General features: G+C 41.1%; 2 protein-coding genes across 2 annotated transcripts; one reads left to right on the top strand and one right to left on the bottom strand.

Annotated features, from left to right (window-relative positions):
* The first annotated feature begins 6,126 nt into the window (after positions 1 to 6,126).
* Positions 6,127 to 15,885, top strand: LOC135464006 (thyroid peroxidase-like). Its single transcript, XM_064741481.1, has 9 exons — positions 6,127 to 6,376; positions 7,130 to 7,247; positions 8,217 to 8,416; positions 8,707 to 8,886; positions 11,679 to 11,780; positions 12,948 to 13,055; positions 13,661 to 14,348; positions 14,653 to 14,822; positions 15,776 to 15,885. Exons 1-9 carry the CDS (start codon positions 6,127 to 6,129, stop codon positions 15,883 to 15,885), a joined length of 1,926 nt encoding a protein of 641 aa, XP_064597551.1.
* A 397-nt stretch (positions 15,886 to 16,282) lies between these two features.
* LOC135464004 (putative uncharacterized protein C18orf15) lies at positions 16,283 to 19,038 on the bottom strand. Its single transcript, XM_064741477.1, has 4 exons — positions 19,026 to 19,038; positions 17,045 to 17,211; positions 16,569 to 16,643; positions 16,283 to 16,327 (listed from the first exon to the last, which is right to left on the bottom strand). Exons 1-4 carry the CDS (start codon positions 19,036 to 19,038, stop codon positions 16,283 to 16,285), a joined length of 300 nt encoding a protein of 99 aa, XP_064597547.1.
* Positions 19,039 to 19,653: the final 615 nt, after the last annotated feature.

Here is a 19,653-nt window from a genome sequence, read left to right as displayed (position 1 = left end):
TATTGATTGTTCGATGGATTACTAGATTGATTGGTTGGTTAACTGATCCTTTGATTGACTGAGTGCCTGGTTTATTGATTGTTCGATGGATTACTAGATTGATTGGTTGATTGGTTGATTAACTGATCCTTTGATTGACTGAGCGCCTGGTTTAGTGGTTGTTCAATGGATTACTAGATTGATTGGTTGATTAACTGATCCTTTGATTGACTGAGTGCCTGGTTTATTGATTGTTCGATGGATTACTAGATTGATTGGTTGATTGGTTGATTAACTGATCCTTTGATTGACTGAGTGCCTGGTTTAGTGGTTGTTCAATGGATTACTAGATTGATTGGTTGATTGGTTGATTAACTGATCCTTTGATTGACTGAGTGCCTGGTTTATTGATTGTTCGATGGATTACTAGATTGATTGGTTGATTGGTTGATTAACTGATCCTTTGATTGACTGAGTGCATGGTATATTGATTGTTCGATGGATTTCTAGACTGATTGGTTGATTGGTTGATTAACTGATCCTTTGATTGACTGAGTGCCTGGTTTATTGATTGTTCGATGGATTACTAGACTGATTGGTTGATTAACTGATCCTTTGACTGGTTGACTGGTTGATTTATTGATTGATGAATTACTTGATTTATTTGTTAACCGCCAGATTGACTGATTGTTTCATTTGTGGTTTCATGCATTACTTTGGTTTTTAACGCTGTATTAAAAAAAAAAAGTGCCCAACCTCATTCCCCTATGAATTAACATATGAGAGAGCAAGTTTCACTGCGGTTTATGCAGTTTTGTTTGTAGAGAGAAACTTACATTGCTTGAGACGGCTAATGTCAGAGCATCACGAAAAAATATAATTTTATATGTTTACCCTGATTAATGTCCTTGGGGCTTGAAAAGAGCTTGGAGTAAAGGCCAATCAGGTGCCTTAATTAAAACCTCAAAACGGTCGTCTTCAAACAGAGATTGTACCCCAACATAGCTTTACTGACGTTATGTTTTGTTTGACATAGCCCTACATTATACTGGACAAGTACCTACAACAACAGTGACAGCACATAACATCATTACTTGTAAATACGCCACTCGGTTATCAAAACACATCTTTTCACGCTACAGCATTCATATACCTGTCTTTTTATGTACATCTAATGAACATCACGCAAAAATAACACGGAAGCTTTAAAATAGAAATGAAAAAAAACCTTTATAGGTAAATCCAGGAGTGTTTATTTAAAAGGTTTGGTCACACTGATTAATCGGGGCCCTCCGTGGCTCCGCTGTTTAGTGCACTAGCGCAGCGTAATAACATAAGGCAGAAGCCTTTCTCACCCAATGTGATCGAAACCGCCTCGGAAGACATAATTACGCTGTTTTAAGTTATAGACAGAAATACAGGCTGTAGTATGACGACAGATTCAAGGAAGCGAGGAAATAACGTCAAACAAGGTTATTTTTTGATACCCAGTCATCGAGTCATGTGAAATACATAAGACTGTGTTACAGAGAGTAAAACCAGAGAAGTGATGCCAGTGCATGTGACTGGCGGCAAATCCGGTCTTATGATTCTTAGTTTACCTTGATTAGGCCATCATTACAAGCATACTCTTTAGGGTATTCCAACCGATTGGCCGAAAAAAAAAGCTCTGCACAAAACGTTTTGGATTTTGTTTTATATGGGGTTTGGGGGAACGGGCTTTATTTTCTCAGTGTTGATTTCTGAAGAATTAATATCCTTTTCAAGAGCAAGAGTTAAATTACCCCACCCACCCACCCACCCCGCCCCGCCCAAATGAATTTATTAAGGTTTGCCTGAAGGTTTTATTCGAACTGCTCATGTTAATGTTTAAGCAACAGCAACTGAGACGTTACCTAGAAACAGATGGTAAGCCCATTAAGACGGGCACCAGCTAACCGCACGTTATAGGAACATAAACCAATGATTTACTTAAAAGATTGCTACACTTCCAATAATTCGACGAGTACCCCCACCCCCATCCTGTCCATCCGTTCCCCACCTACTTAATCCTGCTGGGGCCTCCGTGGCTCAGTTGAATAGCGCGTTAGCGCAGCGTATGCGGTCGCTGTGAGCTGAAGTCCAGCTCATGCTGGTCTGACAGCAACCTGCGGAGGGTCGTGGGTTTTTCCCGGGCTCTGACTGGTTTCCTCCTGCCGTAATGCTGGCCGCCGTCGTATAAGTGAAATATTATTGAGTACGGCTTAAAACACCAATCAAATAAATAAATAAATAAATAAATCCTTCTGCCCTCTTCGAAGGCATTCCTTGAAGGAAAACTTTGTCCTTTTTGTTGTTTTTTTTGTTTGTTTTATTTATATTTCAAATTTTTCAGCGCGGAGTTTGTGTTTTCTCAAAGCTAAAATACATCAAAACCGTCTTCTCTCGACAGTATCTCATAAATGTCAGTGAGTCCCACATTGTCCACATTTTCCACATTGTCCACATTTTCCACATTGTCCACATGTATTCCACATGTTTTCCACATGTTTTCCACAAAGGCTCAATGCAAGGGCTCATTTATTTCCTCCAAACGGGATAATTTATTTCAGTCATGAAATCAGACATTTTGAGCGAATACATCCGCTATCGTGGAAGGCCTATTAAGTTGTAAGGTCAGATTAAAAAAACTTAGCTAATAAAATAGCTAAGGCTTGACTACTGTAAGGGCTCACAATTTGTCTCGTCGTCATATGACTGAAAAATTGTTGAGTACGACGTTAAACCCCAAGCACTCACTCACTCACTCACTCACAATTTGTCACTCTATGTTAAGGCTAAAAGGCAAGTATCGTCCGTTTCACAAAAGTAGAGCCTTAAACATGTTTGTGGTGGAAGGAAACGCATGGCTACCCGTAGTTTGTCAATTTTTACAGAACAAAACAACATGTAGATATCAGGCATATATACTTATAAAATTGTTGGTAATTGAACACATAGTAATGTTCCCGATACGCTGTTGCGCGAATACAGATGTTTGCAAGACTATAGCTCACCACGGCATGGTCAGGGCATGTTAAAGGCTACACTCTGTCCACGGCAGAAACAAATTCTAGAAGAAGCTTTTTTTTTAAATGCTAGCGCGGAAATATTTTGTAATTTTAATAGGAAGGTAATAATGCCTAGTTGTAGATCTACTTGGAATATAGTTGTGGGATGCATTATACCTAATGACGTTTGGAAGACGCCAATAATTCACGCTCTCTCTCTGCAACCCTCCAACCCCCCTCCTGTGTTACTCATTGCGTAATGCAAGGTGCATAAGAGGTCGCCCAGGGCTTACTTGTCACTCAAGGTCATTCAGATCACTTTTAAACCAGCGGCCCTCTGAGGACCCGGATCCCACACATTTAGATCATAACGGATACTGGTGAACGTTCACCTGGATATTGCTAAGTTAACGGTGCATGTTAATTAGCCACTAGACGCTCAAGGATTGGTTTCCCCTTCGCTATATAAGACCACCGATTGTTCGTACTCCTTAACAGACCGCACTAACGCAGCATCATGATCCTGCTAAGGTAAGAAAGATTCTCCTCTAACTGTACATACAAAGTTAGGGACTCTTTACAAATACGCTACTGAATTCGTATCTTGATGGGCTGTCACATTATTTATTGGTAGAATGAGTTTTAGTATTCGTAACCTAAAAGCTGTAAATGCCGCACTAGACTGTGTGTTTTCTAGGTTTTTGCAATGCATGTATTTTTCAAAACGGTTCTAATGAAGTAAAACGCACAAAAGAATTTATTCAGTTTTAACATCACTTGAATTGGGACTGAACGTTATGAAGATATTTGATTGGTGTTTAATGTCGTATAATAAAGAATTATTTACTTAGACTACGTCAGTTAGGTTTGTGGGTGGAGGAAATAGGAATGCTCGAATTAAACGGCATATACATCTACCTTACAAAGCTTATGAACAAAACAAAGCTGGATTCGAACCTGCGATCTCAGTGGTCAGGGATCGTCCGGTCTATTCGAACCTCAGAGAGAATTACCTAGATTTATCATGGTTATTCGCACGCCGAGTGGCCTACAGTGTTAGATTCTAGACCAATATTCCTTTATGCATGTTCCCTGATTTTCTGAGTTCGCGAAGTTTTTACATATCTCATGTTGAATCATCTATTGTTTTATAGCAAATGTTGCTCAGATGTAGCTTTGGCCCAAACTAACACATAAACCTTTCCTAGGTATAATCTATATCTATAATGGTTATTATTCTTAACGTGTTCTATGCTTGCTGCTGTTCAAACCACGGCGCTTTAAAGCGCGTTCCCATAGATGCTTTGTCCTGAACAGCTACAATATAGCCATTTAAGTTTAATTTAATTTAATTTAATTTAATTTAATTTAATTTAATTTAATTTAATTTAATTTAATTTAATTTAATTTAAAATACACAGTTCCTGTCGTGGGTTAAATATGAGAGAACACCAATCATCATATTGTTACCAATAGCTCCTTTTGTTTAATATAACCAAGACGATACTAAAATAATTACGTCCTATTTTCTGAATGAATGATGAAAAAGATTCAACCTTTCAAAATTCTTTAAATTTATTCAAGCGTGACCATATCCAGTTTTTGCCTGAAATACATAAGACTGTATTGCAGAGAGTAAAACCAGAGAAGTGATGCCGGTGTATGTGGCTGGCGGCAAATCCGGTCTCATGATTCTTAGTTTACCTTGATTTTATTCCGTAATTCATGTTCTAATTAAAACAGGAGAGACTATCTTACAATCGTCCACCACTCCTAATATAGCTTAACCTTCATCCTGCCATCACCTTTGCTTAATTAGTTTCGTCTACACCTTCGAAGGAGTGCAAGTCTATCTATACGTCACACGTGGGAAAGTTCGTCTGTAATTCGCCAAGGATCATTGGTTTACACCCGGCACTCCGTTTTCCTCTTCCCATATAAATGAAAGCCATCGCACTTTAATGAAAACTTTTCGTCATACATTAAACATTAACCAATCAATTATTTCATTCATAACATCGGTTGCGGCTTTGGGCCAGGAGGCTTGTCATTTACCTGTCGTTGGGCGGTGGTTTCCTTTCCACAGTGCTCTACCCCGGTAGCTTTATTATCCTATTAAGGAGAACAGGTTTCATGAAGCGTGTTTAGGGTTAAGTATTCCTTTATATCTCTGTAAAATACCTTGTCATGGTAGTTAATACCTTCTAGGTTGAGTCCATTTTATGAAAGCAGTCCCAGACCATTGTAGTAGAACTGAAAAGTCTAACGTATAACACCAATCATTGAAATAAGCAAATAATATATTCTTATTTATTTGATTGGTGTTTTACGCCGAACTCCAGAATGTTTCATTTATAAGCCAGTGGCCAGCATTATGGTGTACATGTGTACACCATAATGCTGGCCACTGGCTTAGGAAGATGTGTTTTAGGAAGTCTCTCAACGCTCACGTCACCGGTATTGATTTATTTATTTATTTATTTTTTTATTCCTCATGTATAAAGATAACGCAAGTAACCACTTCACTCCAGGAAATTCATTGAATAATTAAAAGTATACGACATTTTGTTTTAACGGACAGATTTAACTATCGTTGTGTTTCATGCTTGGACACCTGAGTGCTAATTTGGCAGGCAGATCCTTAAGTCGTTTAAGTTCAATAAGGTGAAACTAAAACAAGAAAAAAGAAAACACAAAACAAATCCACGCGATCACTTAAATTTTGCGTTTTCTGTAATACCTTCAAGATTTTTTTTTTTTTTTTTTTGATTGTTTTGTTTTGACGACGAAGCGTGACGCCACGACACGCTAACTGAAGGAAGTTTGGATGGGTAGAGCCTGAGGCATAACAGATGATTAATGAACAGTTCATAAGCTGAATGCCTCAACAAAACCGCCTGCCACCTGTGACACACTGACAAACATGGTTATTTCGCAGCCATAGAACACGACATCAGATCCATGTTATTTCATAGTCATACCCTGAGCCTTGATCAATCGATCAATCAATAAATCAATGAATTATAAATTCATCCATTCAATCGATCCTCTTATCATTGCTGTAATCATTGAATTAATCAACCGTAAAACTAATCGTTTCCTCGTTGTATATATCAGAATGCTACCCGTGTCATCCCTGTTTCTGAGTCTTCTGGTGCTGACTTTCGGTCAGCGATCGCGGTTCCCAGGCGGAAGATCCAATACGATCAATCCACGCTCCATCCCTAGCATTTCGGACCGGAGCGAGATCACTCGAACTGCCTCGGGCCTACCCCGACCTCGGTCCGTACGCACGAGCTCCCTCCCCCAAGAAGAGCTCAATAGGATCGCAACGGAGGTTAGAAGCCTGGTCGAAAGGGTGTTAGTGAGTGAGTATTTTTAAGAGCTCATGGCGACTCTGCAACAGAATCACGAATTGAAAAATTAAGCCATGGCTCAGTCCATGGATCTCATGTCTTTGTGGTTTTCAAACTAACCATATATCATCCACGTGACGTCACATGTTCTAGACCTATAGACTTAGGCCTAACAGGGTGTCAATCATTCTAACAGGAAGTGACGAAACTATTCTGACAGAAAAAAACATAATTTATTTATTTATTTGATTGGTGTTTTACGCCGTACTCACGACCATCCGCAGGTTGCTGGCAGACCTTCTCACATGCGGCCGGAGAGGAAGCCAGCATGAGCTGGACTTGAACTCACAGCGACCGCATTGGTGAGAGACTTCTAGGTCATTACGCTGCGCTAGCGCGCTAACCGACTGAGCCACGAAGGCCCCAAAACATTACATAACAAGCCCCTCCCAACACAAACTCATTGGCCTACAGTACCGGTCTAATTTGCATTACCTGGCTTTCTGCTATCGTCTGGTATAGCGAAACCGTTATTTGACCTTTCTACTATATACGGAAGGCGTCTGAAGGCGTACAGTTACGTCATTCATCAAAGAGTGCATGTGCATGCTGTTGTAGCTGCAATCGGAAATGTAAAGATAAATGTAAATACAACACCTGATGTTAATGTTGACTTATGAAAAATATCAATTTTGGACTTCAACAAAACATGCAAATAAATAAATAGATGAAAACCAATTAACGCTGCATTTTCCCCTTTTTTAGCGCCCCGCAATTCCCGTCGCCCTAACTTTCCGTTCGGACCCCAGCTTATATCTTCAAGGCAAGCCCAACAGATCGGCCGTTCCGGAATGATGTTCCTGGAGGCGTCTAAGCGTGTCAGGTGAGTCAGAAAAAATGGAACAGCCGTTCCGGACAGCATGCATATGTCATGCTTTTAAAGCCCAACTTCCGAAAACCTGTTTCATAACTGGAAACCCTGTCTGCCTTGGACAGGGGATTCGTAACTTCCCTCCACTCTCATGCATTCGTGGTGGGGCTTTGATGACAAGAAATCGATCGATCGACCAGGCTTACGTAGCGGTTCTCCTTGAGAACCACTTGAAGGTTTCCCACCAATATGGCGTGTATCATCACTGCATTAGAATTAGCATGACAGTTTCCGTTTCACATATTCAGTGGTTGGGGGTGGTTGGAGAAATGGGTCGCATGAATGGCAAATTAGTGCACGTGGCATATGAATGTCGGACTTGACGCTTATATTTCTACGATTCTTACAGGCTATATACGCTAAGACTGTTGACTAGTGTCCGATTCACATAAACCAAACTTCCGAGCTGTAAGTCTCTGAGCATAAACTGTGCTGCAGTATTAATGGAGAAGTTTTCCCCGCCTCAATTAATTCAGGTCCAAGCTGGGAAGTCTGTTGTTCATTTCTGCCTTTGTGACGTCGTTTTGTGGGCAAACTGGATACATGCACGTATTACGCATGTATTGTAACACACCAGTTGTCAATGCAGCTTTGATTCGAGTCGTTCTTGCGCGGGAAAAAGTAGTCAAACGTAAAGCAAAACAATCAAATAAATTTAAAAAATGATGTGCTGGACAGACATGTATGAATGAATGAATGATTATGGCTGAATGTCACATCGGCAATATTTCAGCCATATCGTGGCGACAGACATGTATGAATGAATGAATGATTATGGCTTAATGTCACATCGGCAATATTTCAGCCATATCGTGGCGACAGACATGTATGAAATATCAGCCGAACACCCAGGAAGGCTCTGAAACATAAACATTTTGCGCTTTTCGATATACAGTATAAATTCACACGAACTTCTTTCAGAACTGGGCGGAGCGGCTCTCTGCCGGAACTAGGCGGAAATATTGGCAATTCTTTGGACTGCCCTTTCTTAACGCCAGTCACGTGTGACGCAGAAGCCAAGTACAGGACCATCACGGGCGTCTGTAACAACCTGCAGAACCCGCGCTGGGGAAGTGCCCTGACGCCATTCGAGAGAAGCGCGCCTTCTGCCTACAATGACAGTAAGAGCAATCTCCCTGCTTCTGCCAAGGCCATGTTCACTTTTAACCAGTGATCACTTTTATTTCGTGCAATACTTAGACCATCCATTTTAAGTCCATTAACTACTCTGGTGGCATATACATGTATGCTAACTCTCGCTGTTTTTAAAATGTATTTCATTGTTTTTATTTTATTTTTTTGTTTTTTTTTTGTTTTGCTGTAAGTCAATTAAACATATAAATATATTAGTCTAGCCACAGACATTATTCTCTCCGCCATGTTGAATTCTTGACCGCCATCTTTGTACTAGGTTTGTCCGAACCCCGTTCCCGTAGCGCCTTGTCCGGTAACCTCCCATTTCCCCGGGTTGTCAGTACTTCGATGCACGAAGCTAGCGATGTCGGGTCATTGGACGTAAGGTTCACCCACATTACCATGGAGTTTGGTCAGTTCGTCAGCCATGACATCGAGAGGTTCGCCCCTATTCTAAGTAAGTCGATGATTAAGACAGGAGAACCTCTCCCACATAACATGATTCCGGACCAAGCCGTATAATCTATTGTTCACTTTTGACATTTTGTGCACAAACTGCTAACGCAGGACTCACGGGTCACCATTGCATGGGATATGGTATCTCGCTATCACGTCCTAAAAGCGTCCTTGACCTTTTGACTGAATGTGGAAAGAAATCAGGAGCCACAATCACCTTGTACCGTTCCCTTTGGTTAAGAACAAAAAAAAAGAACACTTGTACTGTATGAGCACAAACCTTTGTTATTGGCAACAAAATTCTGGTGTCATATGTGAACACTTGTGATGAAATAATACAAGGTCTTGTTTATGTTTTATTATTTTGTACAAACAAACATGTGTACTTCACATTTATTTAACACATGTTTGTGTTGCTGTAACACATTTCTGTCTTGAATGAATCCAAACAAATTGTTGTGTTAAATTTCAACACAAGTGTTTTTTATGTGTACAAGTTCTTTAGAATGTGATTCGTTTTTCGGGTATTCCCCATTTCAGCTGTGATTCGTTTTTCGGGTATTCCCCGTTTCAGCTTTATATTTTCAAACGCATTTAACGTTTTCCAAGCTCAAAAAATTTAATGCCACGACAACATCGCTCAAAGGCTACCAAAAAAGGCAAAAAGACCTTATTTCTGTTGATTCGTCTTTTAAACTGTAATTCATTAAGTTTTTTAATTGTTAATTTTTTTTTATCAAAAATAAAAATTGTTTCATAATTGCTAGTTATCAATATGAACTATTTAATTTGTAAGTTACACTAGCTTGTTGTTTTCCCCCGGGCTCTGCCCGGTTTCGTCCCACCATAATGCTGGCCACCGTCGTATAAGTGAAATATTCTGGAGTATGGCGTAAAACACCAATCAAATAAATAAATAGTTTGTTTTAATAGTTACACTAGTTTGTTGTTATTTACCTCTATGATTTGCTTTGTTGACCAACAGCTCCCAGTGAAGAAGAATTGGTATGTTGTGTAAATGACAGACCGGTAAACGTGTAAGTAGATTACTTAAAACTCTCTTAAAACTGAAATCATTGGCCTCCGCGGCCGAGGGGGTTAGCACGCCGGCGCAGAGTAATGGCCCAATAGCCTCTCACTAATGTGGTCGTTGTGAGTTCAAGTCGGCGTCTTTCCAGCCGTACATGGAACGGTTTACCAGCAGCTTGGTCGTGGGTTTAACCCCGGGCCCTGCCACTATAATGCTGGCTGCCGTCGTATAAGTGAAATATCCTTGAATACGGCGTAAAACATTAATTTAATCAAATAAATAAATAAGTAAGTAAAACTGAAATGCCATATACCACGTCAAAACTACATCATGGCGGTGCTGAAGGAGAGGAAAGTGGATTTTAGCACTTTACAATGCTGTACATAAAACTTTTAGGCACAGTTATGTTCCGTATTATAAATATTAAACATCTTGTAATCTAGCGTTAGGTTACAACCCGCAAGCAATCATTTCTTGGTGTTGGCACAAATCATTTAACATAGTTTTTCATTTTAATTAACGCTTAGAATATGTCGCCATTTTGACATTTGCGTTTTAGGACATTACAATACTCCCTGCCTAAGGGTAGTGGTTTACTCCAGGACTGCTGGTTTTCTCCACCCTTAACCCTGGCCGTCAAAGTTGGCCCTACATGTTCCAAGTGTGGGGATGACAGTATGCCATCGACAGACTTTAATTTCGCTTGGCGTTCAGCATGAAAGGGAAAGTGCAACGACTGGTTGACCCGTATCAGCATAATGGCTCGGGCGGGGCAACTTACTTGCCTTCGGTAAGGCGTCTCAGTGAAGCAGAGCGGTGGAAATCCATCCTGCAACAAGAAGTCGCATTACATGCACTCTAAGGATTCCTTCGTCACCATATGACGAAAATTGTTAAGTACGACGTTAAACCCCAAGCACTCACTCACTCACTCACTCACTCACTCACTCAGACTTTAATTTGGATAATACATATATATGAGCGTTTTCACTTGTTCACATGACTATTTCATATTAAATGGTTTCTGTTTTCAGCGAAGGCTGCTTACCTATCTCTATCCCAAGAAACGACACGTTCTTCTCTACGTTCAACCGGAAGTGCATGGAATTTGCGCGTGCGCTGAGTACTCCTCCCTTGAGTTGTACACTAGGTAATGGCATAAAAATAAAAAGAAATTCGTGAAAACATTTTGAGAAGATAACGTACGTCACGAAGACGACAGCAGTTTATTTCAGATGTAAAATTAACATTAGTACAGCGACAACTGTAAGTTTGCGCTGCAACGCGCCAATCATGATACTTATACAGTCTTGTCATTAAGACGGCATCTCAGTACCTAATGACAGACTATGTATATGCACATTAGAAGCTTGGAAATAAGCCACATGTAGGCCTACCAACTTGCAGACATGCCTCAAACGTGATTGTTTTTCTTATCTTTTTGGAAAACCATTCTTCACTTCATCAGTAAATAGACCACTTAAAACTATACATAAATATAGTTTCATTTATTGGTGGGGGGGGGACATTAATTTAGTAACCTTTCGCTAATGGGTAAAAAGAGTTTTCCAGCATTCAGTGCCGTTATAGCTCCTCAAATCTGATAGTATGGTCCCATAAAGCCCACCTTAGAACCCAAATGTTAGACGCTTTTGTCACTGCTCTAGTTTTGCTCTCCATGCCGTGATCTTTTCTATATTAATATCAGTATAATGAAGCTTAACTAAACTGTTTTTCTTTTTTTCCTTCTTTTTTTTTTATAGGCCCCCGAGAACAGTTGAATCAAGAATCGGCTTATCTTGACGGTTCGGCGGTGTACGGAAGTACGGAGGAGCTGGCTGGAGAGCTGAGGACTGGAAGTGGAGGTCAGTCAGTATGTTTGACTCCCTTTATGACAGTTTGATGACGTTTTGTGACACGTGTGTCATCCTAGGCTTGATGACGTTTTGTGACACGTGTGTCATCCTAGGCTTGATGACGATTTGTGACACGTGTGTTATCCTAGGCTTGATGACGATTTGTGACACGTGTGTTATCCTAGGCTTGATGACGATTTGTGACACGTGTGTCATCCTAGGCTTGATGACGATTTGTGACACGTGTGTCATCCTAGGCTTGATGACGATTTGTGACACGTGTGTTATCCTAGGCTTGATGACGTTTTGTGACACGTGTGTCATCCTAGGCTTGATGACGATTTGTGACACGTGTGTCATCCTAGGTTTGATGACGATTTGTGACACGTGTGTTATCCTAGGCTTGATGACGATTTGTGACACGTGTGTCATCTTAGGCTTGATGACGATTTGTGACACGTGTGTTATCCTAGGCTTGATGACGATTTGTGACACGTGTGTCATCCTAGGCTTGATGACGATTTGTGACACGTGTGTCATCCTAGGCTTGATGACGATTTGTGACACGTGTGTTATCCTAGGCTTGATGACGTTTTGTGACACGCCTGTCATCCTAGGCTTGATGACGTTTCGTGACACGTCTGTCATCCTGATAACGTTTTGTGACACGTGTGTTTTCATGATGACCCTTTGTGACACTTTTGCTAAGTAAAATATGACAATGTACACTTGTCTCACAATATGGTGTTGTGTCACAATGTAAAATATTTCAAGAAAAGTTTTCTCTGAAAAGTACTGCGAACACAACAGACATTTGCTCATGAGCCATTTATGTTCACAATTTACAATCACACATTAAAATTAACAGATTTCATGATTTAACTTTTAAATCACCCATTCTTAGTAACAGACAACTTACGATGACACGACCGTGCCAGCGGACATTTTTACAACCACATATTCGTGCTCACATGCATGTTCCGATCAGTACTAGCCGACATTTTCCGATCACACGTCCGTAAATAACAGACATTTTCCGATCACTCGTTCGTAAATAATAGACATTTTCCGATCACACGTCCGTAAATAACAGACATTTTCCGATCACACGTCCGTAAATAACAGACATTTTCCGATCACTCGTTCGTAAATAATAGACATTTTGTTCTACCATAGGTCTCCTGAAAACCACGAACAGCCCAGACGGAGAGTTGCTCCTTCAGGATTTTGAGCTAGAGAGTCCCGAATGTCGGAGTCAGATCAAACGCAGGTGCTTCAGGGCCGGTAAGCTAGTCCGGGACGTATGTGTAAAATTGAGTCTGTGTTAGCTTTACCTGCGTGACCTGTCTATGAATCTGTCTATCGGTATCGATATGGGTTCAAAAATTGTTCTTTTCCCTACTGTTTGGTTGAAAATAGCACTGCACTGCATATTTAGCCCCATAACGTTGTAGATGTACTGGAAAAATACACTTTAATTTAGTGGAAGTGTTCGTGAAAGAACCAAAAACAAGATTGAATGAGTCGCACAGCTGGAAAATAGATGTAAATGTGTATATAGTTACAGTTAATACATATATAACTTTATATACTTTGTTCCTCTAACATTTCGGTGTGCTCTCATCATCCCACGGGTAAGTGGCAAGGTCTGCCTGCAACCTGCGAATGGTCGTGGGTTTCCCCCCGGCTCTGCCCAGTTTCCTCCCACCATAATACAGCCCGCCGTCGGATAAATGAAATGTTCTTGAGTACGGCGTAAGACACCAATCAAATAAATAAATAAACATTACCCCATGGAAACTATTTGATAATTCCAACGTGGCTTTAAACCGCAATTAATCAATCATTCTAACATTTTGTGTAACTACTCCGTTCTTACTCTCACTCAGGTGACCCCCGAGTGAACCAGCAGCCTGCCCTCATGAGCATGCACACACTCTGGCTAAGAGAACATAATCGGGTGGCCCGCCAGTTGAGCCAACTCAACCCGACATGGGGCGACGAGAAACTGTACCAAGAGGCCCGCAGAATCGTCTCCGCCGAGTTCCAGCACGTGGTCTACGACGAGTTCCTGCCCGTCATCTTCGGTACCCAAGTGGCCCAGGCTTTCGACTTCCCCGCCAGGACATCCGGCTACAACAGCGATTACCAACCCACGTTCAACGCCCAGATCCGAGCAGCGTTCTCCGCCGCCGGTTACCGATTCGGCCACAGTTTGGTACAGACCTTCTTTGCAGACAATCTAAGGTTCCGAGACCACTTCCTCCGTCCTGACACGCTTTACGACCCCTCAAAAGGACCTAGCTTCGTCTTGGAGAACCTGGTCAGCAACAAGCAGCAGAAATGTGACCGCCTGATCAGTGAGCAGCTTACCAACACCCTGTTCGAACAGGTGCCGGGAGGTGGGATCGATCTGGCAGCCACCAACATCCAGAGAGGGCGTGATTTCGGTATCCCATCCTACAACCTGTTCCGCGTTCTGTGTGGTCTCAGACCGGCGACTCATTTCGGAACGGGACGCGGGGGCCTGGTGGACCACACTTCTGAAGCAGCCAGCATTCTGAGTTCCACTTACCGGTAAGTGAAGTTAACAAGTGGTTCGACGATGCACTCAGCCGGCAGATTCTGTGGCTTTAAAGTTATTTTGGAATTTCAACGTGCTATTATTGACCATGACAGCCCATTTTGATTGGCGGTTGATATATAACGTTTGTTTCAATGTCTAGATTAAAAAAAAAACATGTCATGATTGTTTTTGACTTAGGAAACGAGAGCACGTTCTACATACATGTTAAAAAATATGTGTACTTTGGGTCTATACGACTGTAATCAACGGTCCTTCCGTCAGCACAGACCAACCAGTGATTTTTGTATGTTTCAGTCACGTGGACGACATTGACCTATGGACAGGCGCCGTGTCGGAGAGGGTGATCACCGGTGCCGTGGTGGGCCCTACAATCGCCTGCGTAGTCGGTAGACAGTTCTTCCTCCTTAAAAAGGGCGACAGATTCTTCTACGAGAACGACGACGAAAACGCCAGGTTCCCACTGGGTGAGTAACAATAAAAAGTGTGGAATTTTATCCCTCAATTGTTGGAAGGTAACGACGAGATCTGAGAAACCATGTTTAGATGCCAGCATGCCTAAGGTTTATCCGTTTAGAAAGACTTCCACGTGCCATTGTGTCACGTGATGATGTTTCACCTCACTAGCAGACACAAATGCAAAATTCTGATAAACTGCAGAAAATGACATTAAAGAAAACACTTACTTATCCATAAAAGACGTTCGATATATCTTTTACACTTTTTTCAAGCTAGTAAAATGGATTTTAAACTTGATTCTACGGTGGCTTTTTCTGACCATATTGGGACCAGTGACGTCACCTCAGGTTTTTGCCACTTACCACATGTAGACGGCTAGATGTCATCATTCAAACTGCACATACAATGCATTTATGAATGAATTCGCCCAATGGACCTTGAAACGAACAAATATGGATGTCATTGTGCCGATACCCTCTGGGTCACTACAGATAGAATCTGATGTTTTACAACCATTTTACTCGGTGAAAAAAAAATCAGAAAACATGACTAGAATTATTTCGTCTTGTATTTACGTCAATTTATTGCTATTTATGCCTTTAAAACGATCCAAAGTCAGTTATCACATGAAAGTACCTCGATGCATCCCATACCTATATGTACAGTGCATATATATATATATATATATATATACATATATATATATATATATATATATATATATATATATATATATATATATATATATATATATATATATATATATATATATATATATATATATATATATTTTAATGGCCACAAGATGTGTACGGAAATCTTTCTCAGTGCAATGGAGTTCTAAAAAAAGATTGGAATACGTTTGTAGAATAACAGGTTATGTGAAAAGTAAGCAAACTGACAGATAAATTGTAAACCTATAAACCTATCCTATTGCATGTATGTCGTCTTCCCTTTGCAGACCAGCTGGACGAGATCCGGAAAACGTCTCTGGCCCGAATCATCTGTGATAACACCAAATTAACAAGCATCCAACGACAAGTCTTCCGTTATGCTGACAACGGATCGTAAGTAGAATTAAAAGAAGTGTCTGGATTTATTTATTTATTTATTTATTTATTTATTTATTTATTTATTTATTTATTTATTTATTTATTTATTTATTTATTTATCTTGTGTTTTACACCACACTCAAGAATATTTCACTTGTACGACGGCGGCCAGCATTATGGTGGGAGGAAACCTAGCAGAGCCCGCTTCAAACCCACGGCCATCTGCAGGTTGCTTGTCAGACCTTCCCACGCACGAGGAGGAGTGTAAATTAAAGACTATGATAGTTTTCAAATGAATGGTCATACGTAACTGGTGAAATCCAGTCTATTATCAGTTTACCTGGATTAGAGTTTTTATTTATTTTATAAATGGCATATATGGATGGTGCAGCGAGAATGTAGAAATCCCCTAAGTATTACAGAGAAAATATTCTGCCAAAATTCAAAGGATCAGGAACAAACTGCATGTGCACAATATTTTATTATAAAATTAGTCCATACCCATTTCCGTAAAGCTGCTGCTGACAGACAGATAGACAGAGAGACATACCGACACACAGGCAGGCACACAGACCGACACACAGACCGACACACAGGCAGACACACAGACAGATAGACAGACCGACACACAGGCAGACACACAGGCAGGCACACAGACAGACAGACAGACAAACACACAGGCAGGCACACAGACAGACAGACCGAGAGACAGACCGACACACAGGCAGAAACACATAGACAGACCGACACACAGACACGCACACATACATACAGACAGACCGACACACAGGCAGACACAGGCAGACAGACCGACACATAGGCAGACACACAAACCAACAGACAGACCGACACACAAGCAGACACACAGGCCGACACACAGACAAGCACACATACAGACAGACAGACCGACACACAGGCAGGTACACAGGCAGACAGACCGACAGACAGACCGACACATAGGCAGACACACAAACAGACAGACAGACCGACACACAGGCAGGCACACAGACAGACAGACCGACAGACAGACCGACACATAGGCAGGCACACAAACAGACAGACCGACACATAGGCAGACACACAAACAGATAGACAGACCGACACACAGGCAGGCACACAGGCAGACAGGCCGACAGACAGACCGACACATAGGCAGGCACACAAACAGACAGACAGACCGACACACAGGCAGACACACAAACAGACAGACAGACCGACACACAGACACGCACACATACATACAGACAGACAGACCGACACACAGGCAGACAGACACACAGGCAGACAGACCGACACACAGACAGGCACACACACAGACAGACAGGCAAACAGGCAAAAACATAATCTCATACACGGAGGTGGTTATTACGTTTTACTTACATACCAGACGTACAGATATGTAAATCGCTGGACCGCTGTGACTCAGGCCTTGACGGCCAGGGGTTCAAATCCAGCTCTCGCTGTTTCTGCTGCTCGAGAGGTTTATCATGTATCAGGCATAGGCTGGTGGTTTACCTCGGTTCCTTATACCCTTATACACCTATGACGATGTTTAAAAAAATCTTTTAAAAATGTCATCTTTTTTTCTAATTTTCAGAAACGCTCGAGTCGATTGTTCCAGAATCCCATCCGTGGACTTGACTAAGTTTTCCAATTGCGTGAACGGAGGGTGGTCCGAGTGGTCGCGTTACACTAGATGCTTCTCAGGTCTTAAATTCCAGTTCAGATTTTGCGATAACCCTTCGCCTTCTGGGTGCGGCAGACAGTGTGAAGGCCCATCTTTTCGGTATTCCCGCTGTAACCTGCGCACACGTTCAAGACATACCGATTCCTTCATTCGAAGGATCGCCTCAGAGATAGCCCCGCCAAATTTCCACATGCAGTGATGCTAAATCCTGTGACATTTTAGGACGGTCCCTAGAATAATTCAGTTCATGATCTCATTATGAAGAAGTTGATAAATTGCTTGGAAGAAGTTAAAGTCAGTCTCTCTGTTATTTGTTATATAGCTTCGTGTACATACAGTAACTTGTATAGTTTATCAAATAAATAAAAGTATAGTGGTAATTTGCAATACATTATAAGACAATACTGTCATATTTAACGAAACATTCTGTTAGTCTGAAAGAGTCTTTATAATGAAGTAATATGTGTGCTGTATTTAACAGAATAATCTGCTGCAATAACAGAATACATGTGTTATACATGTGTTATGTGTTAACAGAATAATCTGCTGCAATAACAGAATACATGTGTTATACATGTGTTATGTGTTAACAGAATAATCTGCTGCAATAACAGAATACATTCTATCATCACTCAGACACAATTATGGTTAACTTTAACAGATTATTTCTTGGATACTAAATGAACTTCGTTAAACTGAAAGATTGTTTCATTTTTCTTTACAGATATTTGAATCTTAGCAATTTATGTAGTGTTTTCTTTTCAACTATTATCATTAAATAATACAATGTAGGCCTAAGCATTAAAAGAATGTTGCTTTTTACGTCATTAAAACGTTTTGATTTTTATCAAGTTTTATAGGGGAGAGAATTGAAACCCTTGAGGCGTATAAATTAAATGTTCGCAATTTTATATGTTATAGATTCACTCCGTGACAACAACACGCTTGAATTTGTATCACCATATGCTTATACATTAAAAAATACTGTAATGTCTCTTTTTTCAATGAAACACGTGTTTACAATACATTCTCACGCATTTCAATCTTACGAGAGTTCTGAAGATAGCTATATGCCCACAAGGGGGCATCCGTGGGTTAGCACGCCAGCGCGGCGCAATGACCCAGAAGCCTCTCACAAATCCGGTCGCTGTGAGTTCAAGTCCAGCTCATGCTGCTTTCCTCTCGTCGTACGTGGGAAGATCTGCCAGCAACTTGCGGATGGTAGTGGGTTTGCCCCGATCTCTGCCCGGTTTTCTCCCACCAGTGTGCTGTCCGCCGTCGTATAAGCGAAATATTCTTGAGTACCTCGTAAACCCCAATCAAATAAATAAAAAAAATAAAAAAATTCAATTCGACTATAGTCACATTAGCGCAATGATTAACCCGGCTTATTTTTGTTCGCGCTGCTCTGATAACAGTGAGTGGTGGACGAAACTCAAGTGGGCAATGTGCGCAATCAGATGACCACTTGCCTTCCATCAACATGGCGTGCATACGTGAACGTCACACGTGGGAAAGTTTGTCCACAACTTGCCAAAGGTCTGCGGTTTAGCTCAAGCACTCCGTCTTTCTCCACCCATAAAACTGACCGCCATCGCATACGTAACAAATCTTTGAGTGGGCTTTTAGAGAGGCTAGCACTGTCTGCCTTGTGGGAAAGACATGTCACGTGACCACTATAAACAAAGCCATGCTTACACGACTGTCGATAGTCAATTTCTCAAGAGATTGCCTTCATTGTAATCAGGGTCATTGTGATCAGAAACAATGCGGTCATATTTTTGTACATTTTGTCTCCAGACGCAAGTTTTCATCTACCGGTACCCCTAGGCCTACTCAATTGGGATAAGATACTCCCGTCCATACACAGTACATTACTTAAATATTTCTCTGAGTTAGATAAAACAACGCGAAGAGTATTCTAAGACTCCTCACTTGTGTGGGGTAAATATTTATTCTTATATAACGACTTACTGAGTGCAGGCAACAGTAGGGATAGAAACACAGTTTATACTGACTGAAGCGTTTTCTGTAATACATTTTGGACTCGAGTTTAACGTCGTGCTCAATGACTTTTCATGGACATGGCATCTGTCAAGT

Source organism: Liolophura sinensis, chromosome 3, assembly GCF_032854445.1.
Source record: "Liolophura sinensis isolate JHLJ2023 chromosome 3, CUHK_Ljap_v2, whole genome shotgun sequence".
NCBI lineage: Eukaryota > Metazoa > Mollusca > Polyplacophora > Chitonida > Chitonidae > Liolophura > Liolophura sinensis.
This window is presented reverse-complemented; position numbering and strand designations above follow the sequence as displayed.

Coding starts and splice junctions, on each gene's coding strand:
- LOC135464004 (XM_064741477.1), bottom strand. Junction 16,644..17,044: donor GTGTGTCTGCCTGTGTGTCG/GTCTGTCTGTCT, acceptor TGTGTGTCGGTC/TGTCTGTATGTATGTGTGCG. Junction 16,328..16,568: donor GTGTGTCGGTCTGTCTCTCG/GTCTGTCTGTCT, acceptor GTGCACATGCAG/TTTGTTCCTGATCCTTTGAA.
- LOC135464006 (XM_064741481.1), top strand. CDS start 6,127: ATGCTACCCGTGTCATCCCTGTTTCTGAGTCTTCTGGTGCTGACTTTC. Junction 8,417..8,706: donor GCCTTCTGCCTACAATGACA/GTAAGAGCAATC, acceptor TCTTTGTACTAG/GTTTGTCCGAACCCCGTTCC. Junction 8,887..11,678: donor GAGGTTCGCCCCTATTCTAA/GTAAGTCGATGA, acceptor TTTTTTTTATAG/GCCCCCGAGAACAGTTGAAT.